At 48.2% G+C, this 25684-nt stretch overlaps 1 protein-coding gene across 1 annotated transcript; it reads left to right on the forward strand.

Moving 5' to 3' along the window:
* Nucleotides 1-506: 506 nt before the first annotated feature.
* On the forward strand, nucleotides 507-25424 carry nags (N-acetylglutamate synthase; the record flags this gene model as incomplete). Its single annotated transcript, XM_083650137.1, has 8 exons — nucleotides 507-913; nucleotides 4406-4734; nucleotides 7020-7236; nucleotides 11893-12073; nucleotides 14776-14815; nucleotides 19190-19321; nucleotides 20519-20701; nucleotides 25232-25424. Exons 1-8 carry the CDS (start codon nucleotides 578-580, stop codon nucleotides 25422-25424), a joined length of 1611 nt encoding a protein of 536 aa, XP_083506263.1. The 5' UTR covers nucleotides 507-577.
* Between the last annotated feature and the right edge of the window lie 260 nt (nucleotides 25425-25684).

Below are 25684 nucleotides of genomic sequence, written 5' to 3' on the forward strand. Positions count from 1 at the left end.
ATTAGCTATTATTATTTTGTTCCCCCGAATTATTATTGCCATTATTACTATTATTGTTGTATGCTCCACTCGGGCATAACAAGTAAAAAAATGTTGTAAACATTTTTATCCTATGTTCTTTAAGGTTTTAAAACACTGTAGGCTATCCTTCTTTTTCATTCACATATATTCTAAATGAATCTAGTGAGTTTGGTCCAACACATTACATTTTTGATTTTTAAGCATTTTCTGAAATTATTTCATTTAATGCGCTTCTGAGTGATGGGAGCAAGCATATAGTTTGTGCGTTCAATTCTTCAGCACTACAACATCAAAAAACAACAATCCAATATAACATTTTCCAAGGGTAGGCTAGGCTATATTCAATTTGTGTGACATCAGTTCACTTCAATTTGTGTATTTTATCAAGTTTGAATGAAGGCTTTTACTTTGAAAAGTCCTGACCGAAACTCGACAAGAAACTGTTGCTCACTTTGTCCTGCAACACGAGCATCACCCGGCGCTTACAGCCGAGAGAGAGCAGCTCCGGGCAGCAGCCAGCCAGCCTATCAGCCTGTCGGTCGGTCGGTCGGTCAGCATGGCTAAAGTGAGCAGCGGTTCACCGGGCTGTCGGGCCATGGTTCTGGCCGGGAAGTACCTGTCTCTCCCCGGCCCCGCTCCGCGGAGGACGATCAGACTGCAGCGCCGCCTGCTGAGCTCCAGCAGCGTGGCGGGACCGGGCGGGAAACCGGCCGAGGAGCAGCCCGGGCCCGGCTGTGAGTCCGCCGCGGGGCGGGCTGGCCGCAGCCTGATCTACCGGGACGTCAAGGCTTTCCTCGACGAGGTTGGCGGAGACCCGCGCGAGGCCCGCTACTGGCTCACGCAGTTCCAGAGAGCCGCGTCTGCGCATGCGCCAGCCTTCGCTGTACTGGAGGTGACGTATACTCGCTTTCAGCTTGACGCTTTATTATAAAGCCTTTATGGAACATCATTATAACATTACAGCTGAATACGTTTATAGCAAAGTTGAATAGGCCTACTAGCCACTTAGCTAAAACTCAAGCTTTCTTTACTTTAGTCTGACTTATCCGATAGGTTTACCACTGTCGTTCAGAGGCTGTAGTAGCCAGGGGGGAGACGTTTCTGGTGTCAGCCCCTCTGAAACTAGACCTAACGTGACATGTTAGCTCAATAACGCTCCAAAGTTTGGCTACATGTGTCAGTGTGAACTGTGAAGTGAGCAGGGATTTCTGAGCTGGAATTTCTGACTGCCGGTCAGGATTTTTCAAAATAAAAGCTGGCATTCAAAATCGATGAAAATGAAATACAAAAAATTGAAGTGATGTCACATGAATTGAATAAATACCAATGGCAAACTGCACTCTAAATCAAATAAAATTTGAAAAACTTTTGTTGGCATTTGGGAAAACACATTTTACAGCCTACGGGCACACAGTCAGAACAGACAAAAGAGCCCATGGTGGTCAGCAGGAGTTTTCTGTACACAGTCTCCTTTGTATTTGTTCTGCTGATCTATTTTCATTGAAACATTAAACTAGAGGTTCGTCTTAGTGTTCTTATGTTCATTATGTTGGGTGTTATAGAGACAGTCCGTATGTCTGGGAACGCCCATACAGGCTCTAGGAACACCCACAATAGACGCTGGGTTAGCTGGCTCAGCCTTGCTGGGGGCGGGGTCAGGGTGGGGTAAATTCCCCCATTCTATCCATTCAGCAAAGTTAGAATTTTGCTGATAGCCCAGCCCAGGCAGACACGATCGGGGATTTAACCACCGCAGTAAACGCACATCTGAGCAGACGTCTTGTGTTCTGCTCTAGAACCCCCAAACATGTAGTTTAGAGCCGCAGCACCGTCTTTTGGTGAGTCAGCCCATTGAGATATATGGGCGGTTTTACCCCACTCGCGCGCCAGCCGTTTAACATTTTGTGGGCGTTCCCACACATGCTCTCTATGGGTACATTTCTAAAAACCGAACTTTATCATGCTTTTATTTTGAAGGCACAATCACTAAACCGGAAGTGAAATTCCTGCTGGGCGGGGAAGATTTCTGCTCACGTCACGCGCCCCACAACATCTCCCTCGATTTCATCATGTTGCCATGGGCAGGCAGGGGAGCTTCTCGCAGCTCTTTAAGTGCAATGCGTTGAACATGTGATACATACTCACATGTGTCGTGTGTGCTGTTAAATGGTGTAACATTTGTTATCTGTAACACGGACAGAAAATGCATGGTTTAGTCTCAAACACACAAGGAGTGAAATGTTACAATTCACCCCATAGTACAGGTTAGTTGTAACATAGCCTGGGGTGAAATGTAACATTGTGAAGAATGTAGCACTGTAGTTATTTACATGTCACTAGGAGCAGTCAGTCTAGGTTCAGAGTAGCCCTCACATGTTCCTCTCTGTTCTCCGCTCCTCTGCGATCCACTGTGAACGAGCGTCACACCTTCCATAAGTCAATTCAAAACGCTCTCCTACCCATATATATATATATAATTTTTGTTTAGGGAACAAAAAGGGAACAAGGTTTAGGAAACAAAAACAATATATATATATATATATATAAAAAGCAGTCTTTCACAGCCTGTGCTGAATTTACAGCAGGGTGTGTTTGATCTCACTATCATGGTGCACCGTTTGCGAGCAAACAACACATGCAGTCACACGGAGCAAACATGTCATGAAATACTCAAACTCCCAAGGTTCCTGTCGGCACTAGGAAGCTTCTCCTCTCCTAAACTCGGCACAGGCTGTGGAAAGACATTTTTATCCCAATTTTGATCCAAATTATCCCTTAGGGCCCCACCCTTTTACAAAATGTTCAATAAGTTTATGGACAATTAGAGGGTTATTGTGCTTTTGACTTTAATTGAGTGTACCTGCGCTGTAAATCCTGTGTTATTGAGACAGGGCCCAAAATATGCACGTGGCTGGTTAGATTTGCTTCACTACTCACCAATCCCCCCAGAAAGTCTGTACACAAAACAGTTTCTCTATTCACCTTATTCACCTATTCACCTTATTCACCCTATTTACCAACGCACTTAAGAAAACTGTCATGTATAGAGCTGTTTCCCATTGGAATAGGCTACCAACAAATCTTACCAGGATCAACAATAAATATACTTAAAAAAAAAAGCTAAAGGAAGCAGTCCTTTGCAAAGACATTGTACTTAGTTTTGTCTGAGTGCAGTGTTTTTGTTTTGCTATTCTTTTCCTAGTCTCTTGCTCGATTGAATATTCATGTTCATGGAGAATGTGTGCATTCTCCATGAAAATGTGTGAAAATGTGTGCATTATTAGGGCAGTATGCCCTTGTATGACACTGTTGATGTTTATTATTTAGTTTATCTAATTTTATTTAGTTTACCTAATTTTATTTTTATTTTATTTTAACACAATCTTGTGGTTTTAATGTGAACATTGTTCACCGTTTTGTTATGTGCAGTGTAATTGTTTTGTATTTTCTGTATGTTGCATGTAATTGTTTTGTATTTTCTGTATGTTGCAGGGACCCCAGGAAGAATAGTCTGAGTAGTCAGACTAATGGGGATCCATAATAAACAAACAAATAAACAAACAAATGTTCAGACCTTACAGTGGACCAAATTCTTCCGGGTCCACCTAACACTTCCGGCGGTCACGGCGCAAAATAAAAGAGTTGTTTTTGGAGCGGATAGTGAAGGGGTAAAATAAATAACGTAGCCTACTACTTTGAGCCGGTACACAGCAAGCAAGCAAGTATCCACTGTTAGCCAGGTCAGATAACGTTATCGTCGACAATGACGAGCACTTTCTTGTAAAACATACCTGGACTCCAACAAAGAAAGCTTCAGATAGTTTTCTCTCTTCCGAGCGCAGCGCGAGCCACTAACGTCTATAAAGACCCACAGACGTTAACGTAATTCCCTGGAATGTGAAACTTAACGAGCCAGTTACATGGCGTTGCATTCTTAGACATTGCCGTTTGCTTTTATTTGGTATGTTACATACAATTGGCTAAATTATTAGTTAATTCAGAGTTAGATGATATTGGAGCAGCGCAGCCATTTTTTATTTTATTTTATTACTTTTTTTAGCCTGGAGTCGTAGGACGGCCACAGAACCGGGTCAAATGGGCGTGGCTACATAAGGTGAATAAAGCCATTTGAACTGAAAAAAGACAAAGAAAAGTGTATTGATCTCTTCACCTCCAGCACGGTGAAGCCTGGAACCTGAGCTGACATGTTCCACTCTGTTCTCTGTTCCTCCACATCCAAGTCAGTCACGAGTTCTGAAAATGAGTCCAGGACTCAGACTCAGAGGGGAGGCCCGGCCCGCAATGTCACACTTTGAAAAGCCCTGGTCTACAGTCCATGTTCGTAATTACAACACGTGTCACGTGGCCGTTTTGTCTCTGGCAGGTGGACAGCTCGGTGTTCGACAGCAAGGAGATGGTCCAGAGCCTGGCGTTTGGGCTCTCCTTCCTGCAGCGGATGGACATGAAGCCGGTGGTGGTGATGGGGTGTGGTGGCGGGGAGGCAGAACCGGAGGCTGGATCCCGGCTGGTGGCGCGGACTCAGAGGCGGCTGATGGGGTGTGGTGGCGGGGAGGCAGACCCGGAGGCCGGATCCCGGCTGGTGGAGCGGAGTCAGCGGCTGACCGAGGCTCTGCAGCAGCACTCGGCCAACGTCATGCCCTTCTTCTCTGCAGAGGCCTTCCTCACGCTGCAGGAGGCCCCACACGGCAGCAGGTGAGGACAGACAGGTTTAAAGAGACGTGGGGCAGCAGGTGAGGACAGACAGGATTAAAGAGACGTGGGGCAGCAGGTGAGGACAGACAGGCTTAAAGAGACGTGGGGCAGCAGGTGAGGACAGACAGGCTTAAAGAGACGTGGGGCAGCAGGTGAGGACAGACAGGCTTAAAGAGACGTGGGGCAGCAGGTGAGGACAGACAGGCTTAAAGAGACGTGGGGCAGCAGGTGAGGACAGACAGGTTTAAAGAGACGTGGGGCAGCAGGTGAGGACAGACAGGATTAAAGAGACGTGGGGCAGCAGGTGAGGACAGACAGGCTTAAAGAGACGTGGGGCAGCAGGTGAGGACAGACAGGCTTAAAGAGACGTGGGGCAGCAGGTGAGGACAGACGGGCTTAAAGAGACGTGGGGCAGCAGGTGAGGACAGACAGGCTTAAAGAGACGTGGGGCAGCAGGTGAGGACAGACAGGATTAAAGAGACGTGGGGCAGCAGGTGAGGACAGACAGGCTTAAAGAGACGTGGGGCAGCAGGTGAGGACAGACAGGCTTAAAGAGACGTGGGGCAGCAGGTGAGGACAGACAGGCTTAAAGAGACGTGGGGCAGCAGGTGAGGACAGACAGGCTTAAAGAGACGTGGGGCAGCAGGTGAGGACAGACAGGCTTAGAGACGTGGGGCAGCAGGTGAGGACAGACAGGCTTAAAGAGACGTGGGGCAGCAGGTGAGGACAGACAGGCTTAAAGAGACGTGGGGCAGCAGGTGAGGACAGACAGGCTTAAAGAGACGTGGGGCAGCAGGTGAGGACAGACAGGCTTAAAGAGACGTGGGGCAGCAGGTGAGGACAGACAGGCTTAAAGAGACGTGGGGCAGCAGGTGAGGACAGACAGGCTTAAAGAGACGTGGGGCAGCAGGTGAGGACAGACAGGCTTAAAGAGACGTGGGGCAGCAGGTGAGGACAGACAGGATTAAAGAGACGTGGGGCAGCAGCAGGTGAGGACAGACAGGCTTAAAGAGACGTGGGGCAGCAGGTGAGGACAGACAGGCTTAAAGAGACGTGGGGCAGCAGGTGAGGACAGACAGGCTTAAAGAGACGTGGGGCAGCAGGTGAGGACAGACGGGCTTAAAGAGACGTGGGGCAGCAGGTGAGGACAGACAGGCTTAAAGAGACGTGGGGCAGCAGGTGAGGACAGACAGGTTTAAAGAGACGTGGGGCAGCAGGTGAGGACAGACAGGATTAAAGAGACGTGGGGCAGCAGGTGAGGACAGACAGGCTTAAAGAGACGTGGGGCAGCAGGTGAGGACAGACAGGCTTAAAGAGACGTGGGGCAGCAGGTGAGGACAGACAGGCTTAAAGAGACGTGGGGGCAGCAGGTGAGGACAGACAGGCTTAAAGAGACGTGGGGCAGCAGGTGAGGACAGACAGGATTAAAGAGACGTGGGGCAGCAGGTGAGGACAGACAGGCTTAAAGAGACGTGGGGCAGCAGGTGAGGACAGACAGGCTTAAAGAGACGTGGGGCAGCAGGTGAGGACAGACAGGCTTAAAGAGACGTGGGGCAGCAGGTGAGGACAGACAGGCTTAAAGAGACGTGGGGCAGCAGGTGAGGACAGACAGGCTTAAAGAGACGTGGGGCAGCAGGTGAGGACAGACAGGCTTAAAGAGACGTGGGGCAGCAGGTGAGGACAGACAGGCTTAAAGAGACGTGGGGCAGCAGGTGAGGACAAACAGGCTTAAAGAGACGTGGGGCAGCAGCAGGTGAGGACAGACAGGCTTAAAGAGACGTGGGGCAGCAGGTGAGGACAGACAGGCTTAAAGAGACGTGGGGCAGCAGGTGAGGACAGACAGGCTTAAAGAGATGTGGGGCAGCAGGTGAGGACAAACAGGCTTAAAGAGACGTGGGGCAGCAGGTGAGGACAAACAGGCTTAAAGAGACGTGGGGCAGCAGGTGAGGACAGACAGGCTTAAAGAGACGTGGGGCAGCAGGTGAGGACAGACAGGCTTAAAGAGACGTGGGGCAGCAGGTGAGGACAGACAGGCTTAAAGAGACGTGGGGCAGCAGGTGAGGACAGACAGGCTTAAAGAGACGTGGGGCAGCAGCAGGTGAGGACAGACAGGCTTAAAGAGACGTGGGGTTGTTGTATGAGCTAAGTAATAGTTCCACACCAACCAACATGTATAGGTTAGTTAGGATGCCACAATGACACTAACGTCTCTCTCTGAGTCTCTCTCTGACTCTCTCTCTCTGTCTGTCTCCCTCATTCTCGCTCTCTCTCTCTCTCTCTCTCAGTGGTGCCCCTCCCTCCGTGGTGCTGAACCCGGGCCTGCTGCAGTGGAGTCTGGACTGCGGTGCCATCCCGTTGGTGTGTCCGGTGGGGCGTGACGGGCACGGCTGCTCGGTGACGCTGGACCCGGTGGAAGTGACGGCGGCCATCTCCCGAGCACTGCAGCCCCACAAAGTCATGTTCCTCAACAGCTCAGGAGGCCTTCGCAGCCACAGCAACAAGGTACTGACGCACTGCTTCTCAGCCTGGGCTCCAGGGACCAGCAGGAGGCACTGCTTCTCAGCCTGGGCTCCAGGGACCAGCAGGAGGCACTGCTTCTCAGCCTGGGCTCCAGGGACCAGCAGGTACTGACGCACTGCTTCTCAGCCTGGGCTCCAGGGACCAGCAGGAGGCACTGCTTCTTAGCCTGGGCTCCAGGGACCAGCAGGGGTCCTTAAGGGGGATCCCCAGCAAATGTATCAATTGTTAAACTTCACTCTGGACCAAAATCACATCCAGTCAAGAACATAGTGTCTGCACCAAAATCACATCCAGTCAAGAACATAGGGTCTGCACCAAAATCACATCCAGTCAAGAACATAGGGTCTGCACCAAAATCACATCCAGTCAAGAACATAGGGTCTGCACCAAAATCACATCCAGTCAAGAACATAGGGTCTGCACCAAAATCACATCCAGTCAAGAACATAGTGTCTGCACCAAAATCACATCCAGTCAAGAACATAGTGTCTGCACCAAAATCACATCCAGTCAAGAACATAGTGTCTGCACCAAAATCACATGCAGTCAAGAACATAGTGTCTGCACCAAAATCACATGCAGTCAAGAACATAGTGTCTGCACCAAAATCACATCCAGTCAAGAACATAGGGTCTGCACCAAAATCACATGCAGTCAAGAACATGGTTCCTGTAGGTTCCGGTACACAGGGTCGTCTGGGTGGCAGAAGCTGCTAGTCCTGCATCCTCTTGATCTTCTATTGCCTATTGGGCTTTTCTGGCTTCTCTTAGGGCTCGGGCCTCCGCCTCGCGCCTCTCGCGTTCCGACTCTTGCTTGGCCTTGAGCTCGAGTTCCTCAAGCTCCAAGCCCTTCATTCTCGAGTCCTACAAGCGAGGGGCCGGGCTACCATCATATCTTTCGAGCGTGGCTTGTAATCTGTCATTCTCAGCTTTCTGCTCGGCTTCCTTGGCTAGCATTTCAGCTCGCATCACCATCTTCACTTGCATTTTGCGCCATCTCTCTCCTCTCTTGTGCCATCTCTCTCCTCTCTTGTGCCATCTCTCTCCTCTCTTGTGCCATCTCTTGCGCCACCTCCCTCCTGGCTCTCTCGGCTTGCAACTGTGCAACCAACCAGCTCTTCTTTATTTGGGCCTGGAGCTCTCGGTCAGGAGCAAGGGATCTTCTCTTCTGCGGCAATGCAGCTGTCCCAGGTTTTGGCACCATTTATTATAGAGTTCCGGGTGATGGACCCAGACTCTGGTTCCGATTCTTGTACAGGCTTGAAGGACCCGTAGTCGGGTTCAGGGTTCATCAGTAGGGCTGGCACGGATCAGAAAACCCACGGATCGGATCGCGTGACGGATTTTGAGCCACGGATCACGGATTTTTCGGATCAGCAAAAAAAAAAAAAATAGGCTATATCAGATTTTTTCTCTCAAAATTCGATTTTCGATTTGAATTTTTAATACTATTATACTTCTCTAACCATTTGTTGCCCTGCACAGCTCAAAAAATATTTTTTTCTCATGACACAATTTATGCTTTTACTCTGAAGGCAGAACAACCCAACTTCCTGTTTTAGGTGGCACTGCGCCTAACTTCCTCGCTGTTGCTAGCTAACGTAGTCACTTGACGGGTACAGACCAGACCGGGTGAGTCTGGAAACATAACGTTGATGCTACGTTAAGCTACTCGGTGGCCCCACGTGTTGTTTTGTTGTTATGTGTCCAAGGCAACATTTCACCGTCCGGTGACGTGTTCGTGAAACGTGTGTGTGTGTTGTGGCTCTCGCTATCTTGTGCAGCCCGCAACATGCTGCTCGCATTCCTGTGCTTTTTCAGAGGTGTTGAAATAAGTTTGTTGTCTTTAGTAGCCACTAGCCACAGCCTTCAGAGAGACTTTACAGCAGCGACAAGGGATGAGGAAGCTCACTTGTGCTTGCCATGATGCCTGTCTGTGTCTGGCTGCGCTGCAGGCGTTCTCATACACTAACGTTAAACGTTAAATGAAACGAAAGGGGGGGGGGGGGGGGGGGTCCGTGGACCCCGACGTTCCGAACCGTGGGGGCTGATCCGTACGGGTCACGGATTATCCGTGATCCGTGCCAGCCCTATTCATCAGGTATAAACCTGGCTCAGATCTCGCAGCTCGCGATGTCGCAGGTGTGTCTGCCAAGACACGGTCTCATCTCTGAGTAACTCCACGTGTCCCGTCCGGGCTCAGTAGCGGACTTGGGGGGATTGCCGTAGGCTTCATCTCCAGAATCACTATCTTGCGTGGGACGCTGGGATCGTGGCATGACTAGGAGAAGGTTAGGAGAACCTCTCTAGCTACTGAACTGGTCCTACTTATAGCTGTCCTAGTCTGGGGGTCTGACATCACTGGTGATGTCATAACTCGTCTCACATCCCATTGTGATGTAATCGGAGATGGTGTCATATTCGACCATGACATCATTGGCAAGGACATCACATCTGTCATGATGTCACAGGCACCCCGCAGGCAGCATTGTGATCTCATCGGAGAAGCGTCATCTGGAAGCGGCCAGGGGCCTAACCGGACCAAGAGGCCCAGAATCTGATCCGGGGCCGGCCGGCCTGATGTTGATGCGAAGGCTTTTAAACATAAAGTCTTAGGGTTATAAAATGGAAAGCGTGTAGGTACCCTGTCAATCATCTCACATCATTATTCTGGTATGTGTGGCGGTGAAGCAGAAATTCTTCATCTATACAGTGATATGACCTAGTTGCCAGGGGCAAGATGTCTGTATGCCTAAATCATATTGAACACCAGACACAATCTTCAAAACAAACCAAGGTCTGGAAAAAGTATGGGCTTTTTTTAAATTGAAATTGTGTAGGAACCTGGAATGAGTCCAAACTGTCAACATATCTACTATAAAGCTGTTTGTGGCTAATCAAAGTACACAAAGTGTGTGCAAACTACACAGATTAAAATTAGCTCTGATTTAATGACACAGCTCTCCCATTATGCACACTTGGACTACCGTAAATTCCGGTCTATAAGCCGCACCTTCAAAGGTGACTATTTTTTTCTTATATAAGCCGCACCGGTCTATAAGCCGCGGGTGTTTTGATGTTTAATTACCATATGTAAGGCTTCGTGCACAGAGGGGATTGTCGGGAAAGAGATGGCTGTTTGGGGAAGCTCCCATTTATTAACATTTCAACAAAACAAAAGTCAGGTCACTAATCCCCAGACAAAATCACACATTGTGGTATTTTTTGTTTTTTTTACAGTGCACACAGTGTCCGCGGTGTGGTGAAAAGAGGGCAAGAGAGGAAATTAAAACAGAAGTGGATTTATAGTTAGAAAGAGTGCTAAAGAAGAGAGAATTCCGTTTTTTATTTTTTTATTTTAGTTACTCACAGTACTATTGACCAGTCCAACTCAAAAGATATTCGGCAGTTTCACTTTGAGCTCTTGTTCCGCCGCTGTCCATCAATGGTTATGACGAGTCTCGCTGGGTACAGTACGCCAAAGCGATATCCATTGACTCGATGATGCTGTTGTATGTTGCGCGTTTCTGTTGCACCAACGCGGAGAGGTCCTGCCGGACGAAAAAGCGCGTACCCTCCCAGGTGAGGGGCTTCTTCCCCGCAGCCTGGAGGATGAGTTGACGGTCGGGCCAGCGGAGTAGGCAGATGAAGATGGCCCTCGGTGGCAGGCCGGGGTCTGGACGTGGCCGAGGCGCCCGGTGTGCCCTGTCCACCTCTGGTGGTTTCTCGCCTTCCTTCAGGTCCAGGATGTAACACAGGATTTTGCCACGAAAGCGTCCATGTCACCAATCTCAGCTCCCTCTTTTACATTGATCAGGCGAATGTTATTTCTTTTACTCCTGCTGATTAAGTCATCAACCTGCGTGTGCAGGGTTTCGATTTTGCATTTTATCCATTTTCGGACTCACTGTGTTGTTTTTGTCCTCCAGTGCGCGGATGCGCTTTTCCGCATTATAAACTCTGTTCACGGTTGCCTTAGTTTCTTTAGTGAGTGAGTGGATGGACTTCTGCACGTTTTCAAACTTGTTTTCAAGCTGCTCAAAACCTCTGAGCGATGTCGGACTTAATCGATAGTGTTTCACGGAGTAAAAGTTTAGCCCAAGCGGTGTATCTCCAGCCTCCAGCAGGTGAGTCATTTCCTCATTCATGGCGTGATTGCTTCGTCTTTTTCTTTCTGCTTACCTGTGTTGTGTTATGTTATGTTATGTTATGTTGTTAAAAGAGGGCAAGAGAGGAAATTAAAACAGAAGTGGATTTATAGTTAGAAAGAGTGCTAAAAAAGAGAGATTTTTTTTTTTTTTTGGAAAAAATCCATAGATAAGACGCACCGTTATATAAGCCGCAGGGGGCAAAAAAGGCCAAAAAACGGGAAAAAAGACGCGGCTTATAGTCCGGAATTTACGGTAATCAGGAAATCACAGATTTCTTCTCTCAGGTCGCTGTGGGGTGAATACCCAGTTCAATTATAGTATATTCTTGGGTAATTAAATCGGTATTCTCTGCTGGTCCGAGCACTACGATGTTGTAAGAGATTGACAAACGTATGGCCGACATACAGTATACTGTATCAATGTGACCCTGTGTGCAGCAGGGTCAAATAAATGCTTGACACCACCTTGACCCCCTGCTGTGTCTCCAGGTGCTGGGTGCAGTGTCGCTGCCCGGCGACCTGCCTGGGCTGTCGGATGCGGCCTGGCTGAGCAAGGCCGAGCGCCGCCGTGTGGCCGCCATCGCAAGACTGCTCAACCAGCTGCCCACAGAGTCCACCGCTGTCATCACCTCTGCCCAAACACTGCTCAGTGAACTGTTCAGCCACAGAGGTCAGAGCCACTGACTGACTGACTGACTGACTGACTGACTGATGGGCAGACAGACAGACAGACAGACAGACAGACGCTGTTTTGCATTTTATCCATCGGTCTCATGCCGGGATCAGACTACACAATATTTGTGTCTTTCACGATGGTCACCATGTCTGATTAGGTAAGCATAGCGCTATAAAGTCTTGCCGTGTCTTTGCTGGAAGATTGGCAAGTCTGACATTGAACAATCATCGTATGCTGACTTTCACGGGGGCCGACAGCCCGACAGCCCTCTTCCACTTCTCAAACAAACAAATGCAACAAACGCATGGCTAATTATTATGCAGAATGATGTCATCAGAGCTTCAGCGGTGCAACGAGAAAGCTGGCTTGTGGACCTCGCGGTCAATCACATCAAATGGTTACAACAATCCTTCCCTGGTTGGAATTATGCAGCACAAAATCAAACGATTAATTGGCGTCCTATTGGTCATAGAGGGTTTTGGCGATTGACGATCAGATCGTATATTGCCGACTCAATGGCTGCAATTGAGCCTAGCCGATCTCGATCGCCCCCCGTGTGTGGCTGCTCCCTGACCCCGCCCCCCGTGTGTGGCTGCTCCCTGACCCCGCCCCCCATGTGTGGCTGCTCCCTGACCCCGCCCCCCGTGTGTGGCTGCTCCCTGACCCCGCCCCCCGTGTGTGGCTGCTCCCTGACCCCGCCCCCCGTGTGTGGCTGCTCCCTGACCCCGCCCCCCGTGTGTGTGGCTGCTCCCTGACCCCGCCCCCCGTGTGTGTGGCTGCTCCCTGACCCCTCCCCCCGTGTGTGTGGCTGCTCCCTGACCCCGCCCCCCCGTGTGTGTGGCTGCTCCCTGACCCCGCCCCCCGTGTGTGTGCCTGCTCCCTGACCCCGCCCCCCGTGTGTGTGCCTGCTCCCTGACCCCGCCCCCCGTGTGTGTGGCTGCTCCCTGACCCCGCCCCCCGTGTGTGTGGCTGCTCCCTGACCCCGCCCCCCGTGTGTGTGGCTGCTCCCTGACCCCGCCCCCCGTGTGTGTGCCTGCTCCCTGACCCCGCCCCCCGTGTGTGTGCCTGCTCCCTGACCCCGCCCCCCGTGTGTGGCTGCTCCCTGACCCCGCCCCCCGTGTGTGGCTGCTCCCTGACCCCGCCCCCCGTGTGTGTGGCTGCTCCCTGACCCCGCCCCCCGTGTGTGTGGCTGCTCCCTGACCCCGCCCCCCGTGTGTGTGGCTGCTCCCTGACCCCGCCCCCCGTGTGTGTGGCTGCTCCCTGACCCCGCCCCCCCGTGTGTGTGGCTGCTCCCTGACCCCGCCCCCCGTGTGTGTGCCTGCTCCCTGACCCCGCCCCCCGTGTGTGGCTGCTCCCTGACCCCGCCCCCCGTGTGTGGCTGCTCCCTGACCCCGCCCCCCGTGTGTGTGGCTGCTCCCTGACCCCGCCCCCCGTGTGTGTGGCTGCTCCCTGACCCCGCCCCCCGTGTGTGTGGCTGCTCCCTGACCCCGCCCCCCGTGTGTGTGGCTGCTCCCTGACCCCGCCCCCCGTGTGTGTGGCTGCTCCCTGACCCCGCCCCCCCGTGTGTGCCTGCTCCCTGACCCCGCCCCCCGTGTGTGTGGCTGCTCCCTGACCCCGCCCCCCGTGTGTGTGGCTGCTCCCTGACTCCGCCCCCCGTGTGTGTGGCTGCTCCCTGACCCCTCCCCCCTGTGTGGCTGCTCCCTGACCCCTCCCCCCATGTGTGGCTGCTCCCTGACCCCGCCCCCCTGTGTGGCTGCTCCCTGACCCCTCCCCCCTGTGTGGCTGCTCCCTGACCCCTCCCCCCTGTGTGGCTGCTCCCTGACCCCTCCCCCCTGTGTGGCTGCTCCCTGACCCCGCCCCCCGTGTGTGGCTGCTCCCTGAGAGCAGCAGTTTGACTGAGCAGAGTGTGTGTTCAGACCAGAACATTAACAAACGCTATGAGCCTACTGCCCTCAAACATGTTTCTGATGTCCGCAACGAGCCCCGCCACCAAAATCTTTAATTACAAATCTCCCTGCCGTCACCAGTCCCCCGAGCCATCTCATCTCGTCTGCTCTTCTCATTCTCCACAAGCCGCGTCGCCTGGCATGCAAAACTACTCTGTGCTCAGCTCCATAAGAGTAATGTTATATGTAGATGTAGGCAGGCACAATGACCGATGAATAAAAAGTTGTTATACTGTACTTTTGTCTTGCGATGACATTGTGTATTGGCGATGTCAAAGGGTGGCGATTGGACGATCTGACTGAGGTCAAGATTGCGCAACTCTAATTGGTCAATGTCAAGGAACACCACACCACCACACTGTCATCCTACTGGTCCATGTCAAGGAAGACCGTCCAGAGAGCACTCTGTCATCTTATTGGTCAATGTCAAGGAACACGTCGTAGGAGTTGTCAAACTAGGCAGGAAAATAGGAAACATTCTGACAGGCTAGACTTTTTGTCGGGGTGTCGTGGGACGTCCCAGATGCTTCCATTATGTCACATGACAAGAGGTAAAGATGCCTGTTCCTGCTTCCCCATGTTCATATTTGGGCCTGACATTGGAAAGTCGACTGCGACAACAAAATGAATTGGTGTAGTACATATATATATAATAATAATATATATATAATTTATATAATATATATACAGTATATAGGATTTATATAGTTGTGTAAGGTTTTTTGTTTTTCTGTCTGTCCTCCATCTCAGGCTCTGGGACCCTCTTTAAAAACGCAGACCCCATACACCGGTCAGTATAACACACACACACACACACACACACTAGGGGTGTCGCGGTACGTGTATTCGTCGCGTGACTTCACGGTATGGGCATCACGGTTCGATATGTGGAGCTCCACGATGAATACGTCGAATCCAGAAGGTGGCAGTAAAGCACCTAAACGCTGTTTGAACGCCATTAAACGCCACAGAAGAAGACACGTGAAAACAACACGAGGAAGACGACCATTTTGTCAGTCACTTTAACTAACACTATGGCGAGTGCAGGCGAGATACAAGAGCTGGAAGAGCCGCCACCTTCTTTTAAATCAGCGGTGTGGGAGAGTTTCAGGTTCCCAGTCGACTACAACAGCGATGGATTGCGAGAGATTGATGGAACAAAGACGGTGTGTCGGCGTTGTTCGCCAGTTGTTGGGTACGTCGGTGGAAACACCTCCAACATGCTGACGCATCTCAGGCGACACCACCCAGATGCACCGCTCACCGGAGACGGGGTAAAGAAAACGGGACAACTGCTTCTCCCCGCTGCTTTTAACCATCCTCTGAATGCCAACACAGACCGACACAAGAAGATTACAGAGGCGATTGGCGTCTACATTCCCATGGATATGCGCCCATATGCAGTGGTAGAGCAAGCCGGCTTCAGGCATTTATTAAAGGTACTCGAGCCTCGTTACAAGGTCCCATGCCGTTCACACATGAGCGAAACCGTGGTCCCACGTCTGTACAAGCGCACCCGCCGTAGCATTAACAACTGATGGATGGACGTCCCGTGCTACTGAAAGCTACCTCACCGTCACCGCACTACATCAACAGTGAGTGGGAAATGAAGAATCCTGTTCTACTAACGAGACCTGTGTATGAACAGCACACTAGCGCCACCTAGCTGAGAAGCTACAAGAGGCAGTAGCAGAGTGGAAATTCAAAAAGCCCAAAACGGTCGCCGTGACCACAGATAATGCAAGAAACATGGTTAATGCTGTCAACAAAGCAGGACTGGGTGGCATGCTTTGCCCATACTTTGAATTTGGCTTCACAGAAAGGCATGGCAGTCAACCAGGTATCTCGACTCCTGTGGAAAATCCGAAAAACGGTTTCTTTTTTCCACCGCAGCACCACGGCTGCCCACATTCTGGAGACAAAGCAGGAGATGCTTCTCTTGCCAAAGCACTGTCTCATCAACGATGTGGCCACACGCTGGAACTCCAGCTACGAGATGGTGGAGAGGTACCATGAACAGAAATCTGCTGTTTACGCCTCGCTAACAGAAAGGGCCCTCAGAAACAACCAGGAGATCGTCAATCTGACTGACCATGAGGTGAGCGTCGCAGAGTGTGTCATTGAGATCATGAAGCCTCTGAAGACGATCACTACAATACTGTGCACAGAAAAAACACCATCGGTTTCCATGATCTTACCACTCAAAGCAACGATCCTGGAATCCATGAAACAAGATGATGACGACACTCCTACTGCCAGAGAAATCAAGCATGCCATCAGGGACAATCTGCAAAACAGATATGCTGACCCTGGTCTTCAGGACTTCTGACACAAGTGTACTGCCCTGGATCCGAGGTTTAAGACACTTCCTCACCTGGATCCTGCCTGTCAGCTGAGAACCTTTGATGATCTCATCATCCCAGAACTTCTGAGCAGAGCAGAACAGGTATTGTATTAATAAAATTTTATACTAAGGTTGATATTTTCTATGATGTCTTAACTGAACATATTACGGTTACTTTCTTTAGGGGGTAAAATGGCTTTCCATTTACTTTTTTAAATTATTTAAATGCAATGCATTTTTCTTGTTCTTTTACATGAACCTTATCTTTTTCACTTTATATAATATTTATTTCTGTATTTCTTTTCTATTTCAGCCCATAGACGCCGTAGATATCGCAGCTTCAGACGTAGTAACCCATGTAATTTTTCCTACCCAAAATGCACAAGTAATCCCTTTACTATTATAGACTGTTACATAGTGGATCGCTCTATTGCTGACAAAAAATGTGTTATTGTGAGTCGCTTTGGATAAAAGCATCTGCCAAATGACGTAATGTAATGTAATGTAATGTAATGAGAGAGAAGGAGCTGTCTGCAGGATAATGTGATGCATTGGTCCTAAAAGCACATATTTTATTTGATCATATTATTTAATTTACGTTGTATTTATTTTGTTTTTTCACAACAGATGTTATTCAGTTCTGTATTGCCTTTTATTTTACATCAGCCCTAGACCAAAATATTCAAACCACTCCTTGTTATTTATTTTCCCAACTTAAGAAAGAGGTGCTTTTGAGTTTATTGAACCATTTGTTTGACAACATCCAGCACAAACATAAGGCCTATGTGCCAGTGTATGTTTGCTGTTTACATTTAACTACATAATGCAGTATTATATGCAAAGGTTTGAGTTCTTTGTTTAGAATGAAGTTACCAAAGTTGCCAGTTGGCAAATACCTGGCTGTATCTGGCCTGCTACCTCAGTCCCTACTAGTAGCTAGCTACTAGCAACTACTAGGTTGTTTTGTTTTCTGCTGTCTGTTTGACAGAGTTAGGCTTAAACTTTGAATGTTTATAGATAGCTTAATTTGAACAAATTGAAATACTCCCAATTGCACAAGTTTTATTTTTTTTATTCTATTTTTGCATTTTTATAACGAAATGCTTTTCAGCCTTGTAGCTCATTGTGGCATTGTGACCCAGCCAGCCCTACATAAAATATAACCTAATGCAAGTAGGGATGCACCGATCGATCGGCACGTGACCGGAAATGGCCGATTTTCACGTGATCGGCCTCGATCGGTGATCTGTTCCGGTCACTCTAAATAGCCGATTCTGTGAGCCGATTTTCACATGACGTGCGCGCACCCCAAAGCAACGAGACAGGCACCCAGCCACCACACCACACATGCCAGCATACCTTCCTCGTTGTGGATTTTTTTCACCGTCAGTGAAGTAGACAAAGCTCGCAGTTTGTCACACATGCAAGTCGAAAATAAGCCGTGGAGACAGAGGTGCGGCCGTGTCCCGCTCGGCTGGAGTCCAGTCAGAGCGGCTCGCTTCACCTCACTGGCTGCTCTCTCTCCCCGGGAAGCGGTGCTCCAGCAACCCGCCACCGCGCACAGCCGGCTTGGCGAGGTGAACGCGAGCATCCAGTATAACCATTCCCCAACCTGCTTTTCCATTCCACATCAGCGCTGCTGCCTCAGCCTGTCAAGTCATGTTGTAACGTGACGTGGATACAGGAGAGACTATTTGTTTCGTATTGCAAATAGAACGACATGAGAACGACGGACATAATAATAAAAATGCATCGGACTCACAAGTGTGCAACGTTTTCTGTGCGTGACGATATTTTTTCGGATGGCAGATAAAAATACGCATACCAAACTTCGGACTGTGTGTAAACTCCGCCTGATATTCAGACTGAAGATCGTTACTGTAACTCATAAACTCATTTCCCCTCTACTCAAGAGGACTGGTCTGGAGCCAGTCTATAAACTCCTTGTCCATGGATCATTTTGATGTTCTGTTGCACCTGTTTTCTTTTGGAAAAGTAAATGCATGATAGCTGTGGGATATAGGCTATTGGATTTAATTTAATTTTTGTATTCATTGTATTTGCACAAAAAAGCTCTGTCCAGTAGCCTAACCTCGAACACTTTTATTTTGAGATGTGTTTGAGTGAGAAGGTCCTACTTCATGCAAATGATAAGAATTGTTTATTTGTTTATTTGGATCCCCATTAGATGTAAGAATTGTTCTATGAATCTTCATTTTTAAACAAAGTTACAAAAACGTTTGTGTAAGCTGTCAATTGTTGTTTTAAAAAAAAAAAATCGGAATCGGCAAAAATCGGTATCGGCAAGTCAGACTATTCAAAAATCGGAAATCGGAATCGGCCAAGAAAATGGCAATCGGTGCATCCCTAAATGCAAGAGAGTGTATGTTCACTGTTCACTGTTTACTGCTTTAAACAGGGCCATGCTCTACCAGTTTGTGACACTAGGTGGAGCACTAGTACTGCCTGTTCAAAATGAATGCCCAAGGTTCCAAATAAAAAATGAAAAGAAAATTAGATTTTTTGCTTTCCCCCCCGTTGTACCGTACCGTATTCCTACCGAACCGTGACCCCAAAACCGAGGTATGTACCGAACCGTGACTTTTGTGTACCGTGACACCCCTAACACACACACACACACACACACACACACACACACACACACACACATACACACACACACACACACACACACAGTCACACACACACACACACACACACAGTCACACACACACACACACACACACACACACACACACACAGTCAATCATATCACCCAGCTCTACTGTGACGCAATTTTGTGTGTGTGTGTGTGTGTAGGTACAGCTCTCTGGAGGGTATCGATGTGGAGCGGCTGCTGGCTCTCATCAACAAGTCTTTTGATAAGCCTCTGAGGTCAGACTACATGGCCACTCTGACAGGGCGACTGCACTCCATCTACCTCTCTGAAGGGTACGTACTGCCCACCCAGGCCCATTAAACATCTACCTCTCTGAAGGGTATGTACTGCCCACCCAGGCCCATTAAACATCTACCTCTCTGAAGGGTACGTACTGCCCACCCAGGCCCATTAAACATCTACCTCTCTGAGGGGTATGTACTGCCCACCCAGGCCCATTAAACATCTACCTCTCTGAGGGGTATGTACTGCCCACCCAGGCCCATTAAACATCTACCTCTCTGAGGGGTATGTACTGCCCACCCAGGCCCATTAAACATCTACCTCTCTGAGGGGTATGTACTGCCCACCCAGGCCCATTAAACATCTACCTCTCTGAAGGGTACGTACTGCCCACCCAGGCCCATTAAACATCTACCTCTCTGAGGGGTATGTACTGCTCACCCAGGCCCATTAAACATCTACCTCTCTGAAGGGTACGTACTGCCCACCCAGGCCCATTAAACATCTACCTCTCTGAGGGGTATGTACTGCCCACCCAGGCCCATTAAACATCTACCTCTCTGAAGGGTACGTACTGCCCACCCAGGCCCATTAAACATCTACCTCTCTGAGGGGTATGTACTGCCCACCCAGGCCCATTAAACATCTACCTCTCTGAAGGGTACGTACTGCCCACCCAGGCCCATTAAACATCTACCTCTCTGAAGGGTACGTACTGCCCACCCAGCAGCTACACACAAACACACACACACCCAACATCAGCCTGTCTGTGTGTCTGTGCCTGCAGCTACACACAAACACACACACACCCAACATCAGCCTGTCTGTGTGTCTGTGTCTGCAGCTACACACAAACACACACACAGCCAACATCAGCCTGTCTGTGTGTCTGTGCCTGCAGCTACACACAAACACACACACACCCGACATCGGCCTGTCTGTGTGTCTGTGCCTGCAGCTACACACAAACACACACACACCCGACATCAGCCTGTATGTGTGTCTGTGTCTGCAGCTACACACAAACACACACACAGCCAACATCAGCCTGTCTGTGTGTCTGTGCCTGCAGCTACACACAAACACACACACACCCGACATCAGCCTGTATGTGTGTCTGTGTCTGCAGCTACACACAAACACACACACAGCCAACATCAGCCTGTCTGTGTGTCTGTGCCTGCAGCTACACACAAACACACACACAGCCATCATCAGCCTGTCTGTGTGTGTGTCTGTGCCTGCAGCTACAGTGCGGTAGCCATCATCACCAGAGAGCCAGTGAACAGTGGCACACCCTACCTGGACAAGTTTGTGGTGAGCAGCAGCAAGCAGGGCCAGGGAACCAGCCACATCCTGTGGGAGTGTATCACCCAAGACCTGGGCAAACTCTTCTGGAGGTCCAGAGCCACCAACAGGATCAACCCCTGGTGAGAGACATGCACACACACACACACACACACACACACACACACACACACACACACACACGCACACACACGCACACACACACACACACACACACACACACACACACACACCATACCTGCCAACATTAGGCTGTGAAAGAGAGGAACCCTTTGAAAATGTTTTTTCCATCGCCAAAATGTAGCCTAGCTGAGTGTTATTTAGCGAGTTTCTTGACAAGTTAGCATGAGATGGTTGATACCAATTGATTTATTAGGTCTTCTAGTTTGATATGATACCAGAAACTTCACTCTGGCTTTAAAACTGAGCCCGCTACAGCCTCTGAAAGTACATTTTCTGAAATTGTGATATTCGGGAAATATCGCGATAGTCAATATCATCAATTTTAGGCAAAATAACTTGTATCTCTGATCTAAAGGAACATAGGAACATACTTGTAGTATTTGGCGATACTACCCGTCACAACAACTACACCTCCAGTAATTTTCCACTGAGAGGAGTTGACGTCTTCTATGTAGTGTGTTTTTGCGTTAACGTTATTAGCGAATAGCTAAAACGGATGCGGAAAAGGAAGTGACGGTGGCAGGAGAGGCGCTCTGTACAGGAAGCCGGGGAAAAAGGTAGGGCTGTCCCAGAGTCTATTTTTCAAATAAAAATAGACTCTGGGTTCCCAGATTGTGTCCTTAGCTATATGGAAATACACCGTAGGCAATATCTCTCTCCATTTGGTCTTCGTCCTCTCATAGAACATGGAACTAAACATAGATTACAACATTAAACTACAACATTAGATAGATTACAACATTAACATTAAAAAAAATTCAAATCATGCGTCAACAAAATATCGATCAATCGTTGTGCACCCCATATCGCCCAGCACGAGGATCAACATCGTTTAACACAGTTACATAAATCAAAAAAGGCCACCATGCGAATAAAGTCAATAGTTGCATTGGGGCGTCCGGGTAGAGTAGCGGTTCCCTACCTATCAACACGAGGGTCGCAGGTTCGCATCCTCGTGTTCCCTCGGTTCCAGCTTGGTCGGGCGTCCATAAAGGCACGATTGGCTAGTGCAGTGATCCTCACTATTTTTTCCATGAGAGCCGCACTGGCAGGATAAAGTCAATAGGATAAAGTCAATAGGAGAGCCACTTTTACCGCAAAACACCTGAATTCTGTGTTTTACTGTTTACGCTATTTTTAATCATCAGAGAGAGTGTCTAATAGGGATGTCACGCTATTTCGTCCCACAAAATTTCGCGATATCAAAACGTGACGATATGTGTCGTGGAGATGAAAAACTATATAGTGAGAAAAATAACCTGTGAACATGCTGCACTGACGGCACTGATCTGCATTCTCTCTCTATCGTTTTCATTGCTTTGCTTGAAATGGGGACTAAACCGACGCTCATTAAATAACCGACAAGATTAAATGCGCTGTTTGTAGACTAATGCATTCCCCTGGCTGGCGAAGTTTGCGCAACACTTATTCACGTTTCCCCGTGTGTTTATCCCCATGAGGACCGCATGTTTCAGTGGATGACAGCAGGGCGCACTGACTGTGTGTGTCTGCCTCTGCCTGCACTGCACATGAGGGGGAGAAGGACAGGGAGAGCCCGCCGGTCCAAGTGACAGGCAAGATGTCTCCCCTCATCTGTAAAGACCTAGTCTGAAATGAACTACCGTAGTTGTGCCATTGTTTCCACGGGCACAACATGTCGGGTAAACAGTTAATCAATGCAGCCTACAAATGAATCTCGCTCTGAATGCATCTAATGTGCGCATAATGTCTGTCATTAGGCGATGCAGCTCTGTACTCTCGTTGTGAAACTATTTCTCTGGCATGTGTTGGATTGATTAAATAAAGAGTAACGTTAACTTGATACGTTTCAATCGTCGATTAACGCTGCGCAACGCTCAACATGCAGTGCAGTCAGAGAATTAATTGAAGAGGAATCATCCTCTTAGAGGATGACAATTAAATGTGAAGATACTAGCCTACACAATACACAGCTCGTTGCCTGCATAAGTTATTTAAGAGATTGTATAGTTTATTTTTCTTTTACCATGCAACAAACGTTTAGTTTGTGACAGTGTACATTATAGTGTATAGTGATATATTATATTGCAAGATAAGCCTTATCTTCCATGTTGTTTTCTAGTTATTATAATAACAATTTCCAACAACAGCATTTGTTTTGCATTTTGTGTATTTCAAATAGACTATTTTTCCAGTCATATATTTTCATTATTCAACTTTTGTAAAAAATGAATAAATATCGTATCATATCGTTATCGTGAAACCAATATCGTGTATTGTATCGTATCGTGAACTGAGGGTATCGTGACACCCCTAGGTCTAATAATGTGATGAATAAATAAACCAACAATCAATAACGTATAACAGTATATTTAAGAGTGCAACACAACATTGCATTTTTTTTATCAAATGCATCAACACATAGTCAAAACAAATACATCAAAAACAATACAGCCACAAAGTCTTGAATAAATTAATCTGCTCTTTTTGATGAGCTGCACTAATGGTTGTGTAGCCTCAGCTATCTTGATGGAATTTATTGAGTTGCCTCCTATCTGAAGGGTCTGAGTGAATTAGATTAGTACAGAGTAGTCTAGTCTAGTTTATTTTGAAGGCAGGAAAGGGAAATGGTATGTGTGAAGTGACGGATGTTTGACGCTGGTCTGTGCGTTGGTAGCAAAGACAAATGCTACAGTCCCCAGCTCGCAGACAGGAGGGGTTGCACTGTGTGAAGCGCTCAGACCTCTCTGGATTAGAAAAGTAAGTACCAGTAGGCTAGAGAAAACAGCCATCAGCGACACCATTTTATACCAGTTTATTGCCAAATGCTTTCGTATTCAACGGTCAGATAGTTACCAGATCACTTTTTGATAAATGAAGTCGCTAGGAGGGCAAGATGATGCAATATTCCACATTGAATGAAGTGTGCTGCGACTGCGAGGTGAGCCGCTATGCCGTCTGTGGCATAGAGTGTCATTAAAGCCCTTACATGGCATGCAGCAATCCGATGTCCCCAATACTAATATTTACAATAATTCAACTACAAATGTTATAGTAATTCATTGTCAAAAACACACCTACATGTATGAAAAATTACACCACACAATAAACCACTGCCACATATAGCCTATATTTCAATAGCCTATTTATTGTGCATGCAAATAATAAACATAAATGACATGAACTGTAAATCTGGCACTTAATGTTGATGAAGCTCAAGCAGGATTATTAGCCCACATACAGCACTGAGCACACTACATACACACTACATACACACTACATACACAGCACATAGAGCACTGAGCACACTACATACACACCACATACACACCACATAGAGCACTGAGCACACTACATACACACCACATACACACTACATACAGCACTGAGCACACTACAGTTGATGTGCACTAAAGTAGACTGAACACAAAATGAAGTGACTCAATACACCTTGGCAGAGTTCTGCACTCTACTGACTCTGAGCACATTTCTCCTTTTCTATTTAGTCAAATTTAAAATGTAGTCAATTAGATTTAAAAATGACAATATCAAACTGAAAAAATCAATTTAGTATTATTATTATTATTACATTCCACAATTTTTCCGGCTGTTTTAGGTTTTTGCCGTGGTATTGTTTCAGTATCGGTATCGAGATACTTAGGCAGGTATCTGTATCAAACTCATAATTTTGGTATCGTGACAACCCTAGTCCAGGTACTTCAAACACTGTGAGGGCAGCTTTGTTAACCTCTCTCTGTCTGTCCAGGTACTTCAAACACTGTGAGGGCAGCTTCGTTAACCTCTCTCTGTCTGTCCAGGTACTTCAAACACTGTGAGGGCAGCTTTGTTAACCTCTCTCTGTCTGTCCAGGTACTTCAAACACTGACGGCAGCTTTGTTAACCTCTCTCTGTCTGTCCAGGTACTTCAAACACTGTGAGGGCAGCTTTGTTAACCTCTCTCTGTCTGTCCAGGTACTTCAAACACTGTGAGGGCAGCTTTGTTAACCTCTCTCTGTCTGTCCAGGTACTTCAAACACTGTGAGGGCAGCTTTGTTAACCTCTCTCTGTCTGTCCAGGTACTTCAAACACTGACGGCAGCTTTGTTAACCTCTCTCTGTCTGTCCAGGTACTTCAAACACTGTGAGGGCAGCTTTGTTAACCTCTCTCTGTCTGTCCAGGTACTTCAAACACTGTGAGGGCAGCTTTGTTAACCTCTCTCTGTCTGTCCAGGTACTTCAAACACTGTGAGGGCAGCTTTGTTAACCTCTCTCTGTCTGTCCAGGTACTTCAAACACTGTGAGGGCAGCTTTGTTAACCTCTCTCTGTCTGTCCAGGTACTTCAAACACTGTGAGGGCAGCTTTGTTAACCTCTCTCTGTCTGTCCAGGTACTTCAAACACTGTGAGGGCAGCTTTGTTAACCTCTCTCTGTCTGTCCAGGTACTTCAAACACTGTGAGGGCAGCTTCGTTAACCTCTCTCTGTCTGTCCAGGTACTTCAAACACTGTGACGGCAGCTTCGTTAACGGTGTGTGGACGGTTTTCTGGTTCGGCCTGGCAGACATCAGAGATTCCTACGAGCTGGTGGAGTATGCCAAGAGCGTCCCCGACTCCTTCCACACCTCCTCCTCACCAGCAGGGGAAGAAGTGGGAGCTACCACCCCCCCACCTGCCTCCGCATCCTGAGCCGCTTCTTGCCAGCTGCCGATGGAGCTCTCTATTTTATATAGTTCTTCAACCGAGGAGTTTTTTTAGCGTTGGAATTCCCAGGATCTTTTTGTTTTTTTTTGCATGGGACTTCTGGGGCTGGATTCAGCAAAGTCTTCTAAGCTAGATCTTAAGAAATGACATACGAGGAACATTTACGGTAGGTAGTTCTTAAGAAAGCTCTTAAATGCAATTGCCCAATATTTTCTTATTGACAGTCTAATTTCTTACAAAGTTAT

The sequence above is a fragment of the Poromitra crassiceps genome (genome assembly GCF_964638095.1).
Source record: "Poromitra crassiceps genome assembly, chromosome: 13".
NCBI lineage: Eukaryota > Metazoa > Chordata > Actinopteri > Beryciformes > Melamphaidae > Poromitra > Poromitra crassiceps.